The 21465-nt window shown below is 41.2% G+C and overlaps 1 protein-coding gene across 1 annotated transcript; it reads left to right on the forward strand.

Annotated features, from left to right (window-relative positions):
- The first annotated feature begins 402 nt into the window (after positions 1–402).
- On the forward strand, positions 403–20551 carry LOC123665067 (protein O-GlcNAcase). The gene is made up of 22 exons (XM_045599417.1): positions 403–711; positions 811–862; positions 1420–1648; positions 2692–2796; positions 3107–3269; positions 3989–4117; positions 4435–4578; positions 5136–5250; positions 5504–5589; positions 6557–6747; positions 7576–7972; positions 8340–8443; positions 8610–8698; positions 9665–9842; positions 10744–10939; positions 14406–14459; positions 14534–14724; positions 14937–15025; positions 15118–15251; positions 15332–15480; positions 17972–18137; positions 19687–20551. Exons 1-22 carry the CDS (start codon positions 645–647, stop codon positions 19809–19811), a joined length of 3153 nt encoding a protein of 1050 aa, XP_045455373.1. The 5' UTR covers positions 403–644; the 3' UTR covers positions 19812–20551.
- The last annotated feature ends 914 nt before the right edge of the window (positions 20552–21465 follow it).

Raw genomic sequence — 21465 nt, forward strand, 5'->3', positions numbered from 1 at the left:
AGTTTATCGTTTATAAATAGTTTCATGTAATACTTACGGAATAAAGCGTGTTTATATGTAAATAAAATACATTTGTATAATCGAATGCAATGTTTATTTCACTTCCTTAATTCAAATCATTTTAATAATTTACTGTTTTTTTCCTGTAGCTAAAATCAAGTATACCCTAGGAAACATATCTTAACAAGTAATAAAGTACGATTATAAAGAAACAATTACATCTCATTAAATGCAGGCAATACATAAATATAGCTTACACAATCTGAACTTAAAGCAAGTCTTGATCGTGCTTAGACTTTCGTCTATGTCATGGAGCATAGAGCTGCTCTCTATGCTCCATGGTCTATGTTTAATTAAAAGCTATTAAGTATCTGTGACCAATCATAGACAAGTAAAATTTCTGTTAGATTGTCATACGTTTGACACATCATATACGATTTCTCTCTAGTCCGTATTATTTCTATTGCGTGCATATTTCTTCAATTTGCACCTTAAACGGATACACCGGCATTTTGTAATTAGTGTTATACTCCATTCCCATATATTTAACAACCAGCTTCATTTATTTTTGTTCATTTCTTAAAACAGTAAATCTATAGCATTTTTTTTAAAAATCTTTTTGCTTTGTGCAGAAAACTACTAAAATGTCTGAAAGCTCTCCAGACGAGCATAGTTCTAAACGCAAAGATTTTATTTGCGGTGTCGTTGAAGGTATGTTTATGATACTTGTCGCTTTAAATTCACGTAAATGTTATAGCGATTATATGTAATTATGTTAGACAAGTGTGAATGACCGGAGATCTATTGCAGGCTTTTACGGTCGACCGTGGACAACGGAGCAGAGGAAGGATCTGTTTCAAAAGTAAGTAAACATCAGTATTTTAATAACGTATCAAATCGATCTTTAAAATTGTTATTGGAATTATACTTGACTGTTTCATTATCGACAAATTGTATTTATTAATCAACTACTAAACAAAAAACCGGTTTTCATCTAAAAAAAATATAACAAAATAATTATAATTAAAATTAATTTAATGTATAGAGATATTACATATTAACGTTTTTAAACACAGTCTATTTTTAAGTATAAACAAGGTTGTCTGGAAGAAATCGCTTACCTAGTGTAAGACTGCCTTTGTGCATAATATTGTTTTGCAAATTTTATTTTTTAAAGATGTATGTTATGTTAGCTTGTAATATGCACAATAAAGTTTATTTCTTCTTCTTCTTCTTCTTCTTCTTCTTCTATAAATGAGTACATACCACGATATAGTTTTTTGACGATTTTTGTCGATATTTCGGACCAGTTACATGGCCCGTGGTCTCGTCGTGACTATATCGTGGTATGTACTTGTTTATATTTAAAAATAGACTAGATATTACATATATTTTAAGTAAATTTTTTATATCAATTAGACTAAAGAAATGGGGTCTAGACGTGTATGTGTACGCTCCAAAAGATGACTACAAGCATAGAGCATACTGGAGGGAACTATACACAGTGGAGGAGGCCGAACACTTAACATCTCTGATCTCGGAGGCTAAGTCTCATGGAATAACATTCTGCTATGCTCTTTCACCCGGACTGGACATAACATACAGTAACCAAAAAGAAATAACAACATTGAAGAGAAAGCTTGAACAAGTAAGTGTTTAAATTCATATCATATTCATTGGTGTCATATTATAATCAGGAAATAAACAGTACAATAATAAATATAACAAAAAAAAAAAAAAAAAATCAGAAACAAGATAACAAAAAACCAATAAAGCTTTCATCAATCTCTAGTATAAACAATAAAGCAGAAAATTAAGAGAAAAGAAGAAAGTAAGAATTACATAATTAACATTGAGGTTAATTTAAATAAAAGGAAAACTAGAAATTATAATATAAATATAATTGGGCTCCCTGGTAAGAGTTGATGGATTGATTGGTTTAATGACTTTCAGTTGTGCCAGTGTAGCATGGTTGATTTCACCAATGTCACATAGAGTGAAGAATACATGGAGAAAACACTCAATTTAATTTTAAAAATAGGCAAAATAGACTTTCATTGTCACAACTTTAACCAAAACAACACAAAATTTAAATGTTAGACTAATACAACAGCTATTAGTAACGTAAAGTATTAAAAACTGACTGGTAGGCTTTAAATGAACATTTCTACATAACAGAACATATACCTGTCTTTACAAGTTGAAAAGCTTAATGATTATTTTAGTTAGTGAGATACAAAATTATCAAACAGATACGTTATCTTAACTTTTAATATTTGTCTGTGACTGTTGACTTGTGTGGTTTTGAGTCATAAAGAATAAATGATCTGCAATAAATAAGTAACTGCATTTCTTATCTTTCTTCACTCAATAGAGAACTTTTGGCTTCATTTAAAACTGTACTATGATCTCTTTGTACATCTTTCGTTAGTTATTTAAATAAATGCTATGGTATTTTCTCTCTCACATTCTGTTTGTTTTGAAGTCTGTCATATTCAGATAAAGTTTTAGTAATGTCAACTTAAGTTGACAATAAGAACATTTATTGTTCAAAGAAATTTAATTCTCTGGCTATTGTATAAAATTATTGTGTTTATATACAAGATCTAAAGTAGAAAGTCATTTTGTTTTTACAGATATAGTACGGATAAATGAAACCTAAACAAAACTTTAATAAGACAACTCTTGCAGGTCTCACAGTTTGGTTGTACATGCTTTGCTCTTCTATTTGATGACATAGAGCCAGAAATGAGTGAAGCAGATAAGCAGATATTCCAGAGCTTTGCTCATGCCCAGGTAATACTAATTAAAATTTTAAACAAAAATTATTCTATATGGAGAAAGAGGCCTATGCCCAGCAGTGTGAAGCTACACACGAAATTATAATCGTGTAATAAAAATTAATTTATTATCTATTGAACTCAGTTTCAATCCGTGGACATGACAAACATCATTCATCATTGTATAGGGCGTACAGATGTTTGGTCTTTGTGTTATATTTCCGGACTCCTAACATGGTGTTTACGTCGTACTGGGGAGGATGTAGTCTGAAATTAATTTTATGTTATAACTGAATATTTTATTTATAATTTTCTACCTCATCAAGGTATCAGTGACCAATGAAATTCATCAACATCTCGGCTGCCCAAGGTTCTTACTGTGTCCCACGCAGTATTGTTCCACTCGTGCCGTTCCCACAGTCAACAGCTCGGAATATCTTAATACACTTGGTACAAAACTTTCTCAGGAGATTGACATTATGTGGACAGGTATGGCAATTTTACTGTTTTTTTTTTTTCTGTATGGAGTGGATTTACATGTATCCACTTCATATAAAAAAGAGCTTTGAATTATTAAATTAAGGCACATTTTATAGAACTTACCATCTTTAAGTTACGTGTTTTATTTGAGGCAAAGTGCAAAACCTTAAATTTTACCTAATTAGATAGATATAAAAATCAGATTACCACAGCCTTGGTGGTTAATACAAAAAAAAGCTTTGGTATAAAATAGTACCAAATCTACTTTGCTTTTTTTTTGAAAAAGAAAAGAATCCTCTCTCTTTTCTTCTCGATACTGATTTAGCAATTTTTTTACTTAAAACACCAACAAAAATATTACACAGTACAATACAATATAATTGTACATAAGACATATATATAATATGAAAAAAAACAAAAACAAATATATATTATAAAAATCGAACGTTACTACAAACTCAAATTGGAAATAATTTTGTGAAACAAATAATACCTACAGCCAAAAATAGCGATAATTTAAACATTAACTCAAATTTCGATTAGTTTTTTTTTTCTTTTTTTTTACCACAAATAAAGGTATAAAAGAGTTTATCATAAATGCAATAAAAAAAAATAAAAGCAGAGCAAGATGCATTGTATGATTGTGCAATACTTTTACGAAATAAGTTAAAAACAGGTTTTAAGAATGTTTCAAGAAACAGTAATCATGTAACTAAATTCTCTTGCAGGTCCCAAAGTTATATCGAAAACATTAACAACTGAATGTATTGAAGAAATAACACAGGTATTGAGACGCCCACCAGTCATTTGGGATAACTTGCATGCCAACGATTATGACCAAAAGAGGATTTTTTTGGGTAAACTTTAGTTACATTGTTTTATTTGTTAGGGATAAGGATTTTTGGAAAATTATTAATTTAGAAATATATTCCAAAAAATATACTTATATATTATATGTTTGAGACCAATAAAAAATTGATCTCTCGTTGGTGTGAAGGCCACATCAGATTTTTTTTGTGAATCTTGTTTATAAAACATCTTAGCAATTTTTTTTTATTGAGGTGTATAAATATTTTAGAGAAACCAGGTAGGGTTTCTTTCTTAGGGTCTAAAATTCTAAAAACATTTGAAATAACTGTCTAATCATATTCTGAGTCGCTAACTTATTTTTCAGGTCCATACTGCGGTCGTTCACCTGAACTGATTCCCTTGCTTCGTGGAGTTTTATCCAACCCAAATTGTGAATACAACGCTAATATGATCCCAATATGGACCCTTGCACATTGGGCTCGATGTAGTCTGGATGCACCTGTTCATAGTAAGTTTAAACAACTTTCATTTATTTAAAGTTATTATTATTTAACTTAAAGTGATCTCAATCTTATTCACCTTTTCAAAATTTTGCTGCCATTTATACAATTTTTTTTTTAATTTGCATATAGTTCTGATTTTTTTAAAATATTATCTTGATATACCTTAAGAAAACCCTTATTCTGAGTATGTACCAATTATTAATAAAAATAAATATATTATTATCAAAATCTCGTAAATAACTGCAAAACAAACTGATCCTTGTATTTGGCATAACATTTATGACATTATAAGTCTCTGAAACTATTTATTTTCCAAAAAATACTAATAAGCAGTGTCTTTGTGCGACAAAGCCAACCCTGCGGTCACCAACCCGCCTGCCCAGTATGGTGACTATGGGCAACACATGAGTTCGCGCCATTTTTGGCGTGAACTTGTAGAGGCCTATGTTCAGCAGTGGACTGTGATAGGCTGATGTGAACTGAATGAATATACAGTAATATAGTAAAATAAATCCAAATAAATTATTCAGTCCTTAAATATTATTTTTCTATTAAATTATAGTGGAAGCAGTGTCTTGGGATATAAAGTTGGAGCGAGAAAGTGAACAAGGTGTTTGTGAGGATGAACTGCCCATGACTCTTGGGAAAAATGTATATCACCACAGACAGGCACTCAGGTTTATACATAGATAATAAATTGAAAGCTCAACTTGCTTTTACGATTTTGCTTTTGTCAATTTTATTATTTACTACTTTGGTTTTACTAAATTTATTGATTCATTCAATCTACATTCCACTTCTGCTGGGCAAAGCCCTATTTCTACATATAGAAGAAGGGTCCATGCTTAATCCACCACATTGCTTTTCTGCGGTTTGGCGAAACTATGTCTTACCAAGATACCAAATGTTTTAATTAATGTGTTTTTACAGACTAGCAATTAATGAATGGCTACCTGAGTTTTCAATACCAAAAACTTCACAAGGACCTGTCATCAAACCCCAACCACCCGTAACGAGTAAGTATTCAGAATAAAAATCAACCAACCGAAACATTTCAACAAAAATATTAGTCTATTTAGTTTGAAAGTATGATGAATAAGTTAATTACGAATATATTGCATCACTAAGGTCACTGAACTTCAACTTAATTGCATCAATTGAGTTTTCATTAAAATATAATTTAAATTAAAATAAAAATAATGTCGAAACTGATGTTTGAATTAATTTCTGGCGTAAAATTGCTAAATGTGTGACGTCTTACTAGGTAATGGTCTCATAAATGTGACTAGCTGTGACAAGAACTGGAGAGGCATCTAAAAAGTGGGAAATTTCTGTAACATGATTTATGGATGGTCCCTTTTAATCAATATGTTAGTTAATATAGCATATAAACAGTAAGCATTAATAAATATGTTTGTTTTATATAAACTGGGGTATATAGTTTCTAACTGGAGGATTACTATTAGGCAAAAATAATCGTTAGGGAAATAAAGACGCTCCGAGAAGCCTGTGAACACCCCAGGAGGCTTTTGAGCTTTTGGAAGGAGTTGGGCTGGCTGAACAAATCAGCCCTCTTTTCACGCATAACGGACCACCTTTATGTCTAAATGCGGAAAACTGAGCCCACAACATAACATTGGCAAAAATAAAGCTTTTATAAGTACTAATAATTAAGGCAGTAACTTCCGTGTATTTAAATAATAATTAATACTCGTTGTGGCGACATCTATCGCGCGAAATACGAACGACTACAAACTACGTAATTAGAGAAAACTGACGTATGCTACATCGCGCTATCAGAGTTTTCAAAGTGAATAAGTATATATACAAGATCCCGACAATAACCGTCGGGGTGTAAGCCCACCAGGCACTACATCCGTCTGGTCGGAGGATCCTCCCTTTTCGATGGCGGACGTGATTCTTCACACCCCCAAACTCGTGATTTTTTTTTCTTTGTTTTATAAACCCGTACCCCTCACTCAGTGCCGCCAGTGCCAATCATCCCGATCCTGCCGTCGGTGAACACGTGCATGTCGCTGGTGACGAGCACCAGCTGCACCACCACCACCAGCACGGCCGAGCTGGGCTCCATCCCCACCGTCAACGCCAGCCAGCTGCAGGCCCTCGCCGACGTGTGCTCCGCCACGCCCGACCGCCCCATCCTCTCCACCGGGGTGAGTCAGCGCCACCACACCACCACACCATCACACGAACTGCCCATGACTCTTGGGAAAAATGTATATCACCACAGACAGGCTCTCAGGTTTATACATAGATAATAAATTGAAAGCTCAACTTGCTGTTACGATTTTGCTTTTGTCAATTTTATTATTTGCAACTTTGGTTTTACTAAAATTGATTCATTCAATCTGTAACATTCCACTTCTGCTGGGCAAAGCCCTATTTCTACATATAGAAGAAGGGTCCATGCTTAATCCACCACATTGCTTTGAGACCATCAGCTCGTCGCCACGATGCACATGTACCATACTTTACACTACCACATGGTATCATTGCACCAACTTATCTCTATATGTAACCACCACTACGTCACCTTATACACACTACACTGCACTACACTACAACATGATATTATAACCACATTACCGCAACATCACTGTTCCTACCACCGTGCCACTACACTGACCACACGGTACAAATACTGTGAAGTTGTCACACTACCACACATTATCATTACGACTCAATCACATTACCACACGGTACCATCACTGCCAACTAGCTTCAAAGGCTCAATAACATTCAACTCAGATTATTGTTGCGCTTTTTTGGCATTGAACTCGATTTCACCCACAATCATTGTTTAACGCTTTTCGAGCTGTATAAAGAGTTCAGTGATCATTCTCTTGATATTTTCTCATTGCCATTTTTTTTATGTTTTTGCTGTGTAGGTATTATCATTCTTTTTAATCTGTCCTACCATCAAACTGACTGAAACATTATTTCAAATTACGAAGCATACTTAACATAAATTTTTGTTACAGGTATCTCCTATAGAAACGTTCAACCCAATACCAAATTCAGTGATGAATTCACTAGTCTCACCGACTAAAGTAGTTCTAAACGAATCGATTCCGAATCCTATAATACCGATCGCCAGTTCGAATATGTCACTACCTTCAGAAATACCAGTTTCGACCCTACCAGTCCCTATCATGGGTTTGAAGACCATCGATCAAGTCACTGGTGATAAAATAGAGACAGATCAAACAATGGCAGATAAAATAGATTTGAATGAATCCGTTTCGAACGATAGCGTGCTCGAGACAGCCAGTTTTATTGAGGATATGAAGAAGGATAAAGATGAAGACGATACGATTATAGTTGATGATGTGGAACCAACTGTAGAGCAACAACAGAATGGGGATATGAGCATTGGAGGTTTGTGTATAAGTTCTGTTTTTACTGTATAAATTTAATCTTAATCAGATGAAAATATTGATCAATAATAAAAAAAAAAATACTGTCACAATTTCAGCGGGACAGCTGTCAGCAGTATGCGAGGCACAACGACGAAATTGTATCTGATTTTTCTTTTTTAAATTATAGTCATTGTAATTTTTCTATTCCTATTTTAAAAACAAAAATAAGTTGAATTTTTGTCTGTTTCTGTGAAAATACACACAGCGATTATTTAAAAGCACAGTACCCATCAAAAATCCGACAAAACATTACGATTCTTCTGTTTAGAAAGTTAAAAAAAATATTAAAAGATAGGTAATTAAATAATAGAGACCATACTTTCCAGACACTCCACAAACACTGAGCCCGAGCCGCGCGGGGGCCGAGCCCCTGGACGTGGACCCGCCCTCCGCCGACTGCGACGTGGTGATGCACGACCAGCTCAGCGAGGTCCGCATACACATACATTTCTAATGTCTTTTTATCTCAATTTTATTTAGTCGCTTTTATTTGTTCGTTCTACTCTGGATCTGACGATATATAAATATATATCTATTATTTATATATATCGCTAATGAATAACATTACAGTGAAGTAAAAAGGTTCTACATTTCAGAATGGTTCCATGCAAGTGGAACCGAGCAATAGTCCACTGAGTGCCGATATGATGGTGGAGCCAACAGAACCGGCAGAGGTTACTGATGAGTTAGTATTGAATTATTACTACTATTTATTATATCCGATATGAAAAAAAATGTTATTAATAAAAAAAAAATATTGTTGTAAGAACTTGAAAACAGAGACTAAGTTGGTCAGACTTTCGATCGAGGATTTACTCTCAACGTTAATTTGTGCTTTATGCGTGTGTGACCTATTTATGCAATACTTATGTGGTCATATCTAAGTTTTGATACAATCAAAAAAAATATTTTTCTAATAACGTAACATAACCATCTCATTGGCTAGCTCGTTGGTGCAGTTTGTAGTGGTCCTGTGTTCTGCCCTGTGGGTTGCGGGTTCGACACCCGTCGGAGTCAGGGTGTAATATTTGTATTTATATATATAATATTTCTATGTATATTTAAAAAAAAAAGTATTTAGCTTTATCAGCCGGCTGTTGCCTACGCTTTAGCCTGTAATATCCCACTACTGGGCATAGGCCTCTTTCTTCATGTACGCTGTACGCACCACGCTACTCTGCGGTTTGCGGGTTCGATACCCGTCGGAGTCAGGGTGTAATATTTGTATTTATATATATAATATTTCTATGTATATTTAAAAAAAAAAAGTATTTAGCTTTATCAGCCGGCTGTTACCTACGCTTTAGCCTGTAATATCCCACTACTGGGCATAGGCCTCTTTCTTCATGTACGCTGTACGCACCACGCTGCTCCAATGCGGGTTGGCGGGTATATTCCCTACTATGAGTAACGATCGCCATCAGGTGTATATGATAACAACCCGGACCGACAGCTCAACGTGCTCTCCGAGGCACGGTGGGGAGACCCACAAAGACAGGCTGTTACCTATAACAAAAGTATTAAGTTGCTTATCATAGGAACAGACACCATGTGTGTATGTTATAAGATATTTATTATTTATTTGTTTATATTTATGGGTTGACTATAAATTATTATCAGTATTTTAGTGTACAATAAATGTTTCTTTCAGGCCAGTTGATGAAGCGATATTGGAAGAGAATGCGTTAACAGCAGACGACTTAATGCTCCTCTGTGACTTGTTCTACTTGCCTTTCGAGCACGGATCCAGAGGACTACGATTGATGCACGATTTCCACTGGCTCACCACTCATGCGGCCAGTATATTGCAGAAGGGAAATAAGAGTGAGGTAAATCATAGTTTGAACTGTGCTACTCGTATGTTAAAATTTACGAAAATAAGCAATTCGAACAGGTTCTAATTTACTATAATTGAATTGGGTGGACCTAAGTTAGGGTGCGTTTTTACTGGTACGGATCTGGGTGGAGTGGAGCGGTGCCGATCAGTCATGTATCCCATGAATGTGGAAATTTTTAACACCCTCAAATGAATGTGAATATAAATACATTATAATAATAATAATTATTTATTTTCCATCACAAGGTGGAAGGTGGAAGTCCATCAATATGATAAGGTTTCATTGTATCATGTTGATACAATGAAACCTTATCATATTGATGATATAACTCCAACACAAAGTTTAACAACACGATTAGCAAAGGACTGCTGCTCAAAAAAGGTATAAAATACCTGTACTATAAGTCACCAGGAGACAGGCCTCGTAGATGATGGTATATATAAGCTTGTTTTACAAATCTATGATAAGTGCCAATAAAGACCCAAAAGGACCACAAGAAAATTGAGGTAAAAAGAGAAAAAAAAAAATACATACAAACAATTATATACCTAGAGATTATGATTCATAAACAATGTCGATGGCATGTGAAGTACTTGCCATGGCGCGCCGTCACGCTATCCTCAGTTTCTTCTCTCGGCTCTCGAGGTTGCTCAACTCCGGTCGGACCGATTCGGCACTACATATGCATATATTTTGTTTGTCAATGACCCACTATTTCCACTGTTACGGAGTGTAGATTTCGAACACTGTGATAGGCCAACTCAGAGTCCATTCCTCTTCGTTCCGGCCAATTCCGACTCAGTGGAAACGCACCTTTAAGTGACAACGATGTATCACTTCGCATTGTGGACTTCCACCTTTGTTAAATCGGTAACTCATCGTCGTCCGGCAGGCATGCTCCTCGGGCAGCGCGACGAGCGAGTGGCGGCGGCGGCTGTGGCGCTTCTCGTGGTGGGCGGCGCGCGTGAGGCGCCTGGCGCGGCGGGCGGGCGGCGCGCGCAACCGCGAGCTGGGCGCCGAGCTGCGGCCCTACCTGTGGGAGCTGTGCGCCGTGCTGGCGCTGCTGCAGGCCTTCCTGCGCTGGCTCGGTGAGTGTCGGCCCGTGTCGTGTCACGTCACACGCTGCTCGCGAGCTGCGGCCCTACCTGTGGGAGCTGTGCGCCGTGCTGGCGCTGCTGCAGGCCTTCCTGCGCTGGCTCGGTGAGTGTCGGCCCGTGTCGTGTCACGTCACACGCTGCTCGCGAGCTGCGGCCCTACCTGTGGGAGCTGTGCGCCGTGCTGGCGCTGCTGCAGGCCTTCCTGCGCTGGCTCGGTGAGTGTCGGCCCGTGTCGTGTCACGTCACACGCTGCTCGCGAGCTGCGGCCCTACCTGTGGGAGCTGTGCGCCGTGCTGGCGCTGCTGCAGGCCTTCCTGCGCTGGCTCGGTGAGTGTCGGCCCGTGTCGTGTCACGTCACACGCTGCTCGCGAGCTGCGGCCCTACCTGTGGGAGCTGTGCGCCGTGCTGGCGCTGCTGCAGGCCTTCCTGCGCTGGCTCGGTGAGTGTCGGCCCGTGTCGTGTCACGTCACACGCTGCTCGCGAGCTGCGGCCCTACCTGTGGGAGCTGTGCGCCGTGCTGGCGCTGCTGCAGGCCTTCCTGCGCTGGCTCGGTGAGTGTCGGCCCGTGTCGTGTCACGTCACACGCTGCTCGCGAGCTGCGGCCCTACCTGTGGGAGCTGTGCGCCGTGCTGGCGCTGCTGCAGGCCTTCCTGCGCTGGCTCGGTGAGTGTCGGCCCGTGTCGTGTCACGTCACACGCTGCTCGCGAGCTGCGGCCCTACCTGTGGGAGCTGTGCGCCGTGCTGGCGCTGCTGCAGGCCTTCCTGCGCTGGCTCGGTGAGTGTCGGCCCGTGTCGTGTCACGTCACACGCTGCTCGCGAGCTGCGGCCCTACCTGTGGGAGCTGTGCGCCGTGCTGGCGCTGCTGCAGGCCTTCCTGCGCTGGCTCGGTGAGTGTCGGCCCGTGTCGTGTCACGTCACACGCTGCTCGCGAGCTGCGGCCCTACCTGTGGGAGCTGTGCGCCGTGCTGGCGCTGCTGCAGGCCTTCCTGCGCTGGCTCGGTGAGTGTCGGCCCGTGTCGTGTCACGTCACACGCTGCTCGCGAGCTGCGGCCCTACCTGTGGGAGCTGTGCGCCGTGCTGGCGCTGCTGCAGGCCTTCCTGCGCTGGCTCGGTGAGTGTCGGCCCGTGTCGTGTCACGTCACACGCTGCTCGCGAGCTGCGGCCCTACCTGTGGGAGCTGTGCGCCGTGCTGGCGCTGCTGCAGGCCTTCCTGCGCTGGCTCGGTGAGTGTCGGCCCGTGTCGTGTCACGTCACACGCTGCTCGCGAGCTGCGGCCCTACCTGTGGGAGCTGTGCGCCGTGCTGGCGCTGCTGCAGGCCTTCCTGCGCTGGCTCGGTGAGTGTCGGCCCGTGTCGTGTCACGTCACACGCTGCTCGCGAGCTGCGGCCCTACCTGTGGGAGCTGTGCGCCGTGCTGGCGCTGCTGCAGGCCTTCCTGCGCTGGCTCGGTGAGTGTCGGCCCGTGTCGTGTCACGTCACACGCTGCTCGCGAGCTGCGGCCCTACCTGTGGGAGCTGTGCGCCGTGCTGGCGCTGCTGCAGGCCTTCCTGCGCTGGCTCGGTGAGTGTCGGCCCGTGTCGTGTCACGTCACACGCTGCTCGCGAGCTGCGGCCCTACCTGTGGGAGCTGTGCGCCGTGCTGGCGCTGCTGCAGGCCTTCCTGCGCTGGCTCGGTGAGTGTCGGCCCGTGTCGTGTCACGTCACACGCTGCTCGCGAGCTGCGGCCCTACCTGTGGGAGCTGTGCGCCGTGCTGGCGCTGCTGCAGGCCTTCCTGCGCTGGCTCGGTGAGTGTCGGCCCGTGTCGTGTCACGTCACACGCTGCTCGCGAGCTGCGGCCCTACCTGTGGGAGCTGTGCGCCGTGCTGGCGCTGCTGCAGGCCTTCCTGCGCTGGCTCGGTGAGTGTCGGCCCGTGTCGTGTCACGTCACACGCTGCTCGCGAGCTGCGGCCCTACCTGTGGGAGCTGTGCGCCGTGCTGGCGCTGCTGCAGGCCTTCCTGCGCTGGCTCGGTGAGTGTCGGCCCGTGTCGTGTCACGTCACACGCTGCTCGCGAGCTGCGGCCCTACCTGTGGGAGCTGTGCGCCGTGCTGGCGCTGCTGCAGGCCTTCCTGCGCTGGCTCGGTGAGTGTCGGCCCGTGTCGTGTCACGTCACACGCTGCTCGCGAGCTGCGGCCCTACCTGTGGGAGCTGTGCGCCGTGCTGGCGCTGCTGCAGGCCTTCCTGCGCTGGCTCGGTGAGTGTCGGCCCGTGTCGTGTCACGTCACACGCTGCTCGCGAGCTGCGGCCCTACCTGTGGGAGCTGTGCGCCGTGCTGGCGCTGCTGCAGGCCTTCCTGCGCTGGCTCGGTGAGTGTCGGCCCGTGTCGTGTCACGTCACACGCTGCTCGCGAGCTGCGGCCCTACCTGTGGGAGCTGTGCGCCGTGCTGGCGCTGCTGCAGGCCTTCCTGCGCTGGCTCGGTGAGTGTCGGCCCGTGTCGTGTCACGTCACACGCTGCTCGCGAGCTGCGGCCCTACCTGTGGGAGCTGTGCGCCGTGCTGGCGCTGCTGCAGGCCTTCCTGCGCTGGCTCGGTGAGTGTCGGCCCGTGTCGTGTCACGTCACACGCTGCTCGCGAGCTGCGGCCCTACCTGTGGGAGCTGTGCGCCGTGCTGGCGCTGCTGCAGGCCTTCCTGCGCTGGCTCGGTGAGTGTCGGCCCGTGTCGTGTCACGTCACACGCTGCTCGCGAGCTGCGGCCCTACCTGTGGGAGCTGTGCGCCGTGCTGGCGCTGCTGCAGGCCTTCCTGCGCTGGCTCGGTGAGTGTCGGCCCGTGTCGTGTCACGTCACACGCTGCTCGCGAGCTGCGGCCCTACCTGTGGGAGCTGTGCGCCGTGCTGGCGCTGCTGCAGGCCTTCCTGCGCTGGCTCGGTGAGTGTCGGCCCGTGTCGTGTCACGTCACACGCTGCTCGCGAGCTGCGGCCCTACCTGTGGGAGCTGTGCGCCGTGCTGGCGCTGCTGCAGGCCTTCCTGCGCTGGCTCGGTGAGTGTCGGCCCGTGTCGTGTCACGTCACACGCTGCTCGCGAGCTGCGGCCCTACTTGTGGGAAATGTGTGTGTCTTTCATATCGTCTTCTTATGACAAAGAAGGAACAATCATGTTGGCTACGTTCCACTTAAGGCCCGCAATGCCATCAACCGTGACAGTTGACATTGCCATTGCACTAACATAAAATTTAATTCAACATGGAGTCCTGTGAATTTATCGTTGCGTTTTCGATGAAGCCAATGAGAGATAATAGCTCGGAAAGATCATCAAGTTCTGATGAAATTCACAATTTAACATTGACAGTTGTGTTTTCAAATTTCCGCCACGTTTTGCTTAATGTTCAAAATACATTACGTTCACATTACAATGTTCAAAATACATTTCCTCTAATATATGTTTTTTCTTCATAATTAAATATTTTGTTAACTTCTTTTCAGAACTCGGAAAATTTCCTCCAAAAATAGCAGCAAATACACAAGGCAGCTATACTTGTAAGTAATGCATTATCATAATTTAAGACGTCGTAAAAGGATAGCGAAACTATAACAATTCATAATTTTTCAAGGGTTCTCAAAAGGCTGGCGTGAAGCCTTTGAAAGTGGAGCCCAGGAACCCTGGGTTTTTAGAGGGGGCCTAACAGCAGATCTTAGACGATTGTTACCAGTGGAATGTACTGGTGACGTTCTGAGACCACACTGTATCCCTTCTGGTCTTCCACTAACTGTAAGACCTTACATGCCAGCTGATGAAGAAGCAGTAAGTTACCATTTTCTTATAAAGTTGGCTAGCTTAACTTGGAATTATTAAGGATCTTGATATTTTAGAACAATTACTTACTGAGATCTTAATTTTATTACATTTTAGTTGTTTATAAAAAACATGACTTCAAGAGGAAGATTTAGAAAATATTTTGATCTTTCCGTTTTGCTTTTAATGTAAAAAAAAAAAAAATATTAATCTTATTACAGATATGCACCATATGCCATAAAACATGTAGAGATGGATCAGACTGCAGTGATTTGTTCCCGAGCGACCTTCAAACTTTACCAGCTGATAGGTAGCTAGCAACTCTTAATCTTTGTACAATAAGTAAAGTATATGTCAGTTTATTTTATCGTTTCATTTATTATTAATTTCTGGTTTATTCAGATTGGTAGCGCCATTCCTAACATTGACACCGTATCTGTGCATGGTTATAGAAGATGATGGCTATTTGGAAGAGGATAATTCCGAGGTGGATGGAGTTGACCCTGATGCAGATAAATCGAACATTAAAATTAATAGTATGTTGGAATATAACTTTTCAAAAACTGTATTTTTGATACAAGATCAAAGCTTATATTTTAATTTGATTATATTGCAGATGTTAAACCAGAAATTGTAGGCTACGCTTGTGCAGCATTGAATAGCAAAGAATTTTACAAGAAGCAGGAAATTGCGTGGATACCAGAAATGTGTGTCAAGTATCCAATGGAATTGTTGGAGAGGGATGACCTAACCCCAGCTGCAAAGGTATGTCACAGATACAATAAAGGTAGTTTTATATTTAATTTTTAATAGCTTTTAATATATGAGATATTGCATATTAACTCTAAAACAAAGTTCTGTTCAACATAATTTATTTAAATTACGACAAGAACAGAAATATCTATAGACTCAGTCCTTCCTGTCATAACCCATATTTTCAACGAATCCCTAAGTTCCAATACATTCCCTACTAGCTGGAAAGACGCTCAAATCATTCCCCTACCTAAAAAACCTAATTCCTCTACGTTTTCCGATCTTCGCCCGATAGCCATTCTCCCTTTTCTGTCCAAAGTTTTAGAGCGTCTTGTCCATCAACAGCTAACTTTATTTCTTTCTTCCAATGATCTCCTAAATCCTTATCAGTCCGGTTTCCGTAAAGGTCATACGGCAACGGCCCTTGTGAAAATCACTGACGACATTAGGCGGGCAATGGACGGTCAGAATCTCACCGTGTTGACCTTGCTGGACTTTAGCAATGCGTTTAACGCGGTGGATTTTGATTTACTGCTGGCTGTTTTGTGCTCACTTAACATATCTCCATCAGCAATTGATTGGTTTCATAGTTACTTGTTTGGTCGTCGGCAGCGCGTTCGTGTCCAGGATTCATATTCAGACTGGTCCAACGTTAATGCTGGCGTTCCGCAAGGTGGCGTGTTGTCTCCGCTCTTATTTTCGATCTTCATAAATTCAATAACTCTCCGCATATCTTCTCTCTACCACTTGTATGCCGATGATCTTCAAATTTATTCTCACGCTAAGTAGACAGATTTACCTACATCAATAAGCAATTTAAATAATGACTTGAAGAACATATATAGATGGAGTAACTCCTACGGATTAAACATAAATCCCTCAAAATGTCAAGTCATTATTATCGGTAGTCCTAAACTTGTGTGTCGAATAGATTGGTCACTTATACCACCAGTCGTTTATAACAATGCCGTAATCAGTTACAGCGACACAGTCAAAAACCTCGGAATTATCTTCGACAGATATCTTTCTTGGGCACCTCAGCTGAGTGAGATGAGCCGTAAACTATTTGCAGCTATCGGATCACTACGACGACTGCAATATTTCCTCCCTTTGCCTACCAAAATTACATTAGCACAGTCACTCCTTCTACCAATTCTTGACTATGCTGACACTTGCTATCCTGATCTTAAAGAGGAGCAATTAAATAAGCTTGAGCGCCTTCAAAATCTTTGCATACGGTTCATATTTGGTCTTCGCAAATATGACCACGTTTCCGAATTTCGCAGTTGTCTCAAGTGGCTTCCGATTCGCTTTCGCAGGAATACTCACATACTCTCGCTACTATATTGTATACTTTTTCATTCTGATACACCTCTGTACCTTAAGGAGCGTTTCAAGTATCTTTGTAATACACACGAACGCACCCTTAGATCTGAGTCTACTTTGATGCTCGAAACCCCAGCTCACACTACTTCTTTTTACTCCAATTCCTTTTCAGTTAAAGCTGTTCAACTTTGGAACGCTCTACCTCTTCCTATAAAACAAGCCCAATCCCTGTCTTGCTTTAAAAAATACCTCAAGGCGCACTATTTGTCACTTAGTACGTCATAATTGTTTTTATCTCTGCATAACATATTGTAGGAGTATCGCTTCACTTGTATTTTGTATTCTATGCTATTATTCATATTATATGTATTTCGTTTATATGTAGGTATAGTATTTTTATGCGTATGTATATATATGTGTATGTATGTCTGTGTATATATATATGTGTGTATGTGTGTATATATATATATGTATATGTTTGTATGTATGTATCTATGTATGTATGTATGTATTGTGCTGTATATGTATGTGTATTTGTACTCGATAGTTGATATTGTTCTAGGTGACACTAATTGTCACTTCTCTGCATACACTTCCCTACCGCTTTTTCATTACGCTGTGTCCTATATGCCCAAAGGTTGTCTGGAAGAGATCGCTACTCTAGCGATAAGACCGCCTTTGTACACTGTTTTATTTTTATTTTTTTTATTTGTAATATGTTATTGTGTTGATTGTTGTTGTGTACAATAAAGAGTATCTATCTATCTATCTATCTATCTTTCTTGCTAAAAATCTGGAGCAGCCCGACTGGAAAAGTACACACATACAGATACTTACAGCTAAATATTACTGCTCTCAGCTCTTGGGGAGTGTCGGGGTTAGTTTTGCGAGCTTGCAACGCTTCTGATGTTGCAGGCGTCTATAAGCCTGATGGTAGCGGCTTATGGACCGTAGTCTATGGACGCCTGCAACTCTAGAAGCATTGTAAACCCGTCGGCGACCCTAACCCGTCACCTTCTCTATAATCTCTGAGTGTTATTTAGCTGTGATCTTCTGTAAGGCCGAGGTACTTCCCCATTCGGGCTGCTCCGGATTTTGAGAAAAATATATCTTGCAGCGCCCTACCTCAATAATATTTTTAACATTGTTAGTGATATTTCTTCTGCACTACGCCCAGGAATGCATCCGTCACTTCCACGAGTTCAGCAGTCAAGAGCGTGCGCCGGAGAGCGTGTCGCGCGCCCACCCCGCCCTGCTGACGTGCTGCGTGCTGCCGGCGCGCGGGGACCCGCTGGCGCCCGCGCGCCTGCTCACGTGTCTACTGGCCGCGCTGCGGGCGCACGGTGGGACACACTCACACACGCGCCCGCGCCTGCTCACGTGTCTGCGACAGACAGACAGACGGACGGACGGACGGACGGACGGACGGCCGACCAGACGGACGGACGGACGGATGGACGGACAGACAGACAGACACACGAAGACAGACATACAGACAGACGAAGACAGACAGGCAGACAGACGAAGACAGACAGACAGACAGACGAAGACAGACAGACAGACAGACAGACAAAGACAGAGAGACGAAGACAGACAGACAGACGAAGACAGACAGACAGACGAAGACAGACAGACAGACGAAGACAGACAGACAGACGAAGACAGACAGACAGACAGACGAAGACAGACAGACAGACAGACGAAGACAGACAGACAGACAGACAGACGAAGACAGACAGACAGACAGACGAAGACAGACAGACAGACAGACGAAGACAGACAGACAGATAGACGAAGACAGACAGACAGACAGACGAAGACAGACAGACAGATAGACGAAGACACACAGATAGACAGACGAAAACAGACAGACAGACGAAGACAGACAGACAGACAAAGACAGACAGACGAAGACAGACAGACGAAGACAAACAGACAGACAGACAGACAGACGAAAACAGACAGACAGATGAAGACACACAGACAGACAGACGAAGACAGACAGACGAATACAGACAGACGAAGACAGACAGACAGACAGACGAAGACAGACAGACAGACGAAGACAGACGAAGACAGACAGACAGACGAAGTCAGAAAGACAGACGAAGACAGACAGACAGACGAAGACAGACAGACAGACAGACAAAGACAGACAGACAGACAGACAAAGACAGACAGACGAAGACAGAAAGACAGACAGACGAAGACAGACAGATAGACAGACGAAGACAGACAGACAGACAGACAGACAAAGACAGACAAAGACAGACAGACAGACAGACAGACGAAGACAGACAGACAGACAGACAGACAGACAGACAGACGAAGACAGACAGACAGACGAAGATAGACAGACAGACAAAGACAGACAGACAGACAGACGAAAACAGACAGACAGACAGACGAAAACAGACAGACAGACAGACGAAGACAGACAGACAGACGAAGACAGGCAGACAGACAGACGAAGACAGGCAGACACACAGACGAAGACAGACAGACACACAGACGAAGACAGACAGACAGACAGACGAAGACTGACAGACAGGCAGACGAAGACAGACAGACAGACAGACAGACAGACAGACGAATACAGACAGACAGACGAAGACAGACAGACAGGCAGACGAAGACAGACAGACAGACAGACAGACGAATACAGACAGACAGACGAAGATAGACAGACAGACATCGTGCTGCGGGCAGGACGTATTGCTTGCGAATACACTTATATCATACACCTGTTCATAACAGAACATAAAAAAATTAAATAAAAGTCTGAGACATATCTTCTTCAAACCATGTTAACCGCTCAGCACCTACCTAAACCACCTAAATCCCTTTTCTTTTTGATTTATTCTGTCTAAAGGCACATAAATCTTTCCGCAGGTGTAAACGGAGTGCACGCGTGTATAAACGACACCGATCACTATCTACAGCAGTTCTACAATAAACTAGGTTTTGTCGAAATGTCTAGAAGCAACGGTCGAGTATTTTTGGCGCGTGCTTTTTAGCGCCAGCGACCACATGAGATACCGAACTAGCGGTACCTTTTTCATAAAAACACGAGGAAATTGCCAATTTCCTCAAATAGATGTCAGCGCAAAAAACGTCATCAGCCACATTAAGCAAAATTATTTATTATAAAAGACATTTAATTGCACAATTCATGATTATAATACACTGCCCTCTAACTTTTAGATAGTCTCATTTTGACATTTTTTTGATATATCTTCTGACACTTAAAAATAATATAAGGAGGAATTACACGGTTAAAAAAAAAAACTCTTAAAGTTAAGTAATGTCTAATGTGTTATTATAAAATTGTTGTACCAATGATTGTGCAACTAAATGTCAAGGAGCTAAAATGTAGTATCACTCCTCATCTGTTATAATTTTATCTTTCAGTCTAAATACTAGCACCTGTGCTGATTCACGCTTTTTACGCTAACTTATACTAAAAAAATCTCAAATACATAAAAAAGGAGGAGTTTGAATTCATGTTTGTTACAAATAAAAAAAAAAAGTAAACAAAATGTTGTTGGACTGAAACTTTGTTTTAAAAAAAATATATCATCGGGGAAAAAACCGAAAACCAAATAAATAACGCAAATATTAATACTTCTAAAGTTACTTTTGATACTTTGACCATACTAAAAGAGTTCAGTACCATTGTTATACAAGAATTTAAGCCTTGCAAGAAATGAAATCAAAAAAGTCTAATTTCAAATATCTCAAATACAAATTAACATATATACATAAAAAATGTTTTGTGATCTTGTATGTATATATATATATATACCCGTGCGAATTATTCGCACAAAATAAATTTAATAATTAATTTACAAAAACAAAAACAGCAATAATACATTTTTTAGTTGTGGATGCCGGTTAGCAAACAATTATCTAAAAAAACGATAATTATATAGTTTATAGGGAGTAATGGTGAGGGTTTTTCTAAAAAGGGAGGCAAGCATCTTAATCTTAGTGTATTAATATATATGATTCCCATAATGTTACATTAGAGAGGATAGATTGCTGGCAGCTTGTTTTCAAAATTCAAAACAGACCGAAAGTTCATTTAACAATTATATTTAAAAATGCATAAATTGTAATTTTTTTCTTGATACCATAATATTTTGGTTAAAAAATATTACAAAGTTATTGTAACTTTATTTTTATTGTGTTTATATTACTTTATTTTCACAGTCCAACTGTTAAACCGCAATGTTAAATTAAGATAGTAAAATGTATCTTTTAAACAATTTTTATACTACGCTTAGATAATATTTCAAGCTCTTTAAACCTTTACCGCTAAAATTAGCTAGGTTTCGTATAAATATTATATTATTAAGTAAATAATTTAAATTTTAATCTTAATTTTATGTTTATCTTGTCAAGGTTTTATAATGATTCCATTGGATTATCAATTATATGTATTTTTTTTTTATAATTTTGTTCATTAAAACAATACATATGATAAACTCAACTATATAAGGAAAAGTATAATGTTTACTTCTAACAATTCATCAAATACAAAAATGTGTCATGAAGCACCATTATCTTTTTTATAATGTTTATAACATTTTATTTATTATACATATATATTAGGTATTAAGATTTTTTTTTGTTTGTAATAAGTAATATTTACGAAAATAGATAAAAATT

The sequence above is a fragment of the Melitaea cinxia genome, chromosome 23 (assembly GCF_905220565.1).
Source record: "Melitaea cinxia chromosome 23, ilMelCinx1.1, whole genome shotgun sequence".
Lineage (NCBI taxonomy): Eukaryota > Metazoa > Arthropoda > Insecta > Lepidoptera > Nymphalidae > Melitaea > Melitaea cinxia.

Excerpts from the sequence above, each read along its gene's own strand:
- LOC123665067 (XM_045599417.1), top strand. The coding sequence starts at position 645 with ATGTCTGAAAGCTCTCCAGACGAGCATAGTTCTAAACGCAAAGATTTT. Across the intron at positions 1,649-2,691 it reads TGAAGAGAAAGCTTGAACAA|GTCTCACAGTTTGGTTGTAC; the intron begins GTAAGTGTTTAA and ends CAACTCTTGCAG. Across the intron at positions 9,843-10,743 it reads AGAAGGGAAATAAGAGTGAG|GCATGCTCCTCGGGCAGCGC; the intron begins GTAAATCATAGT and ends GTCGTCCGGCAG.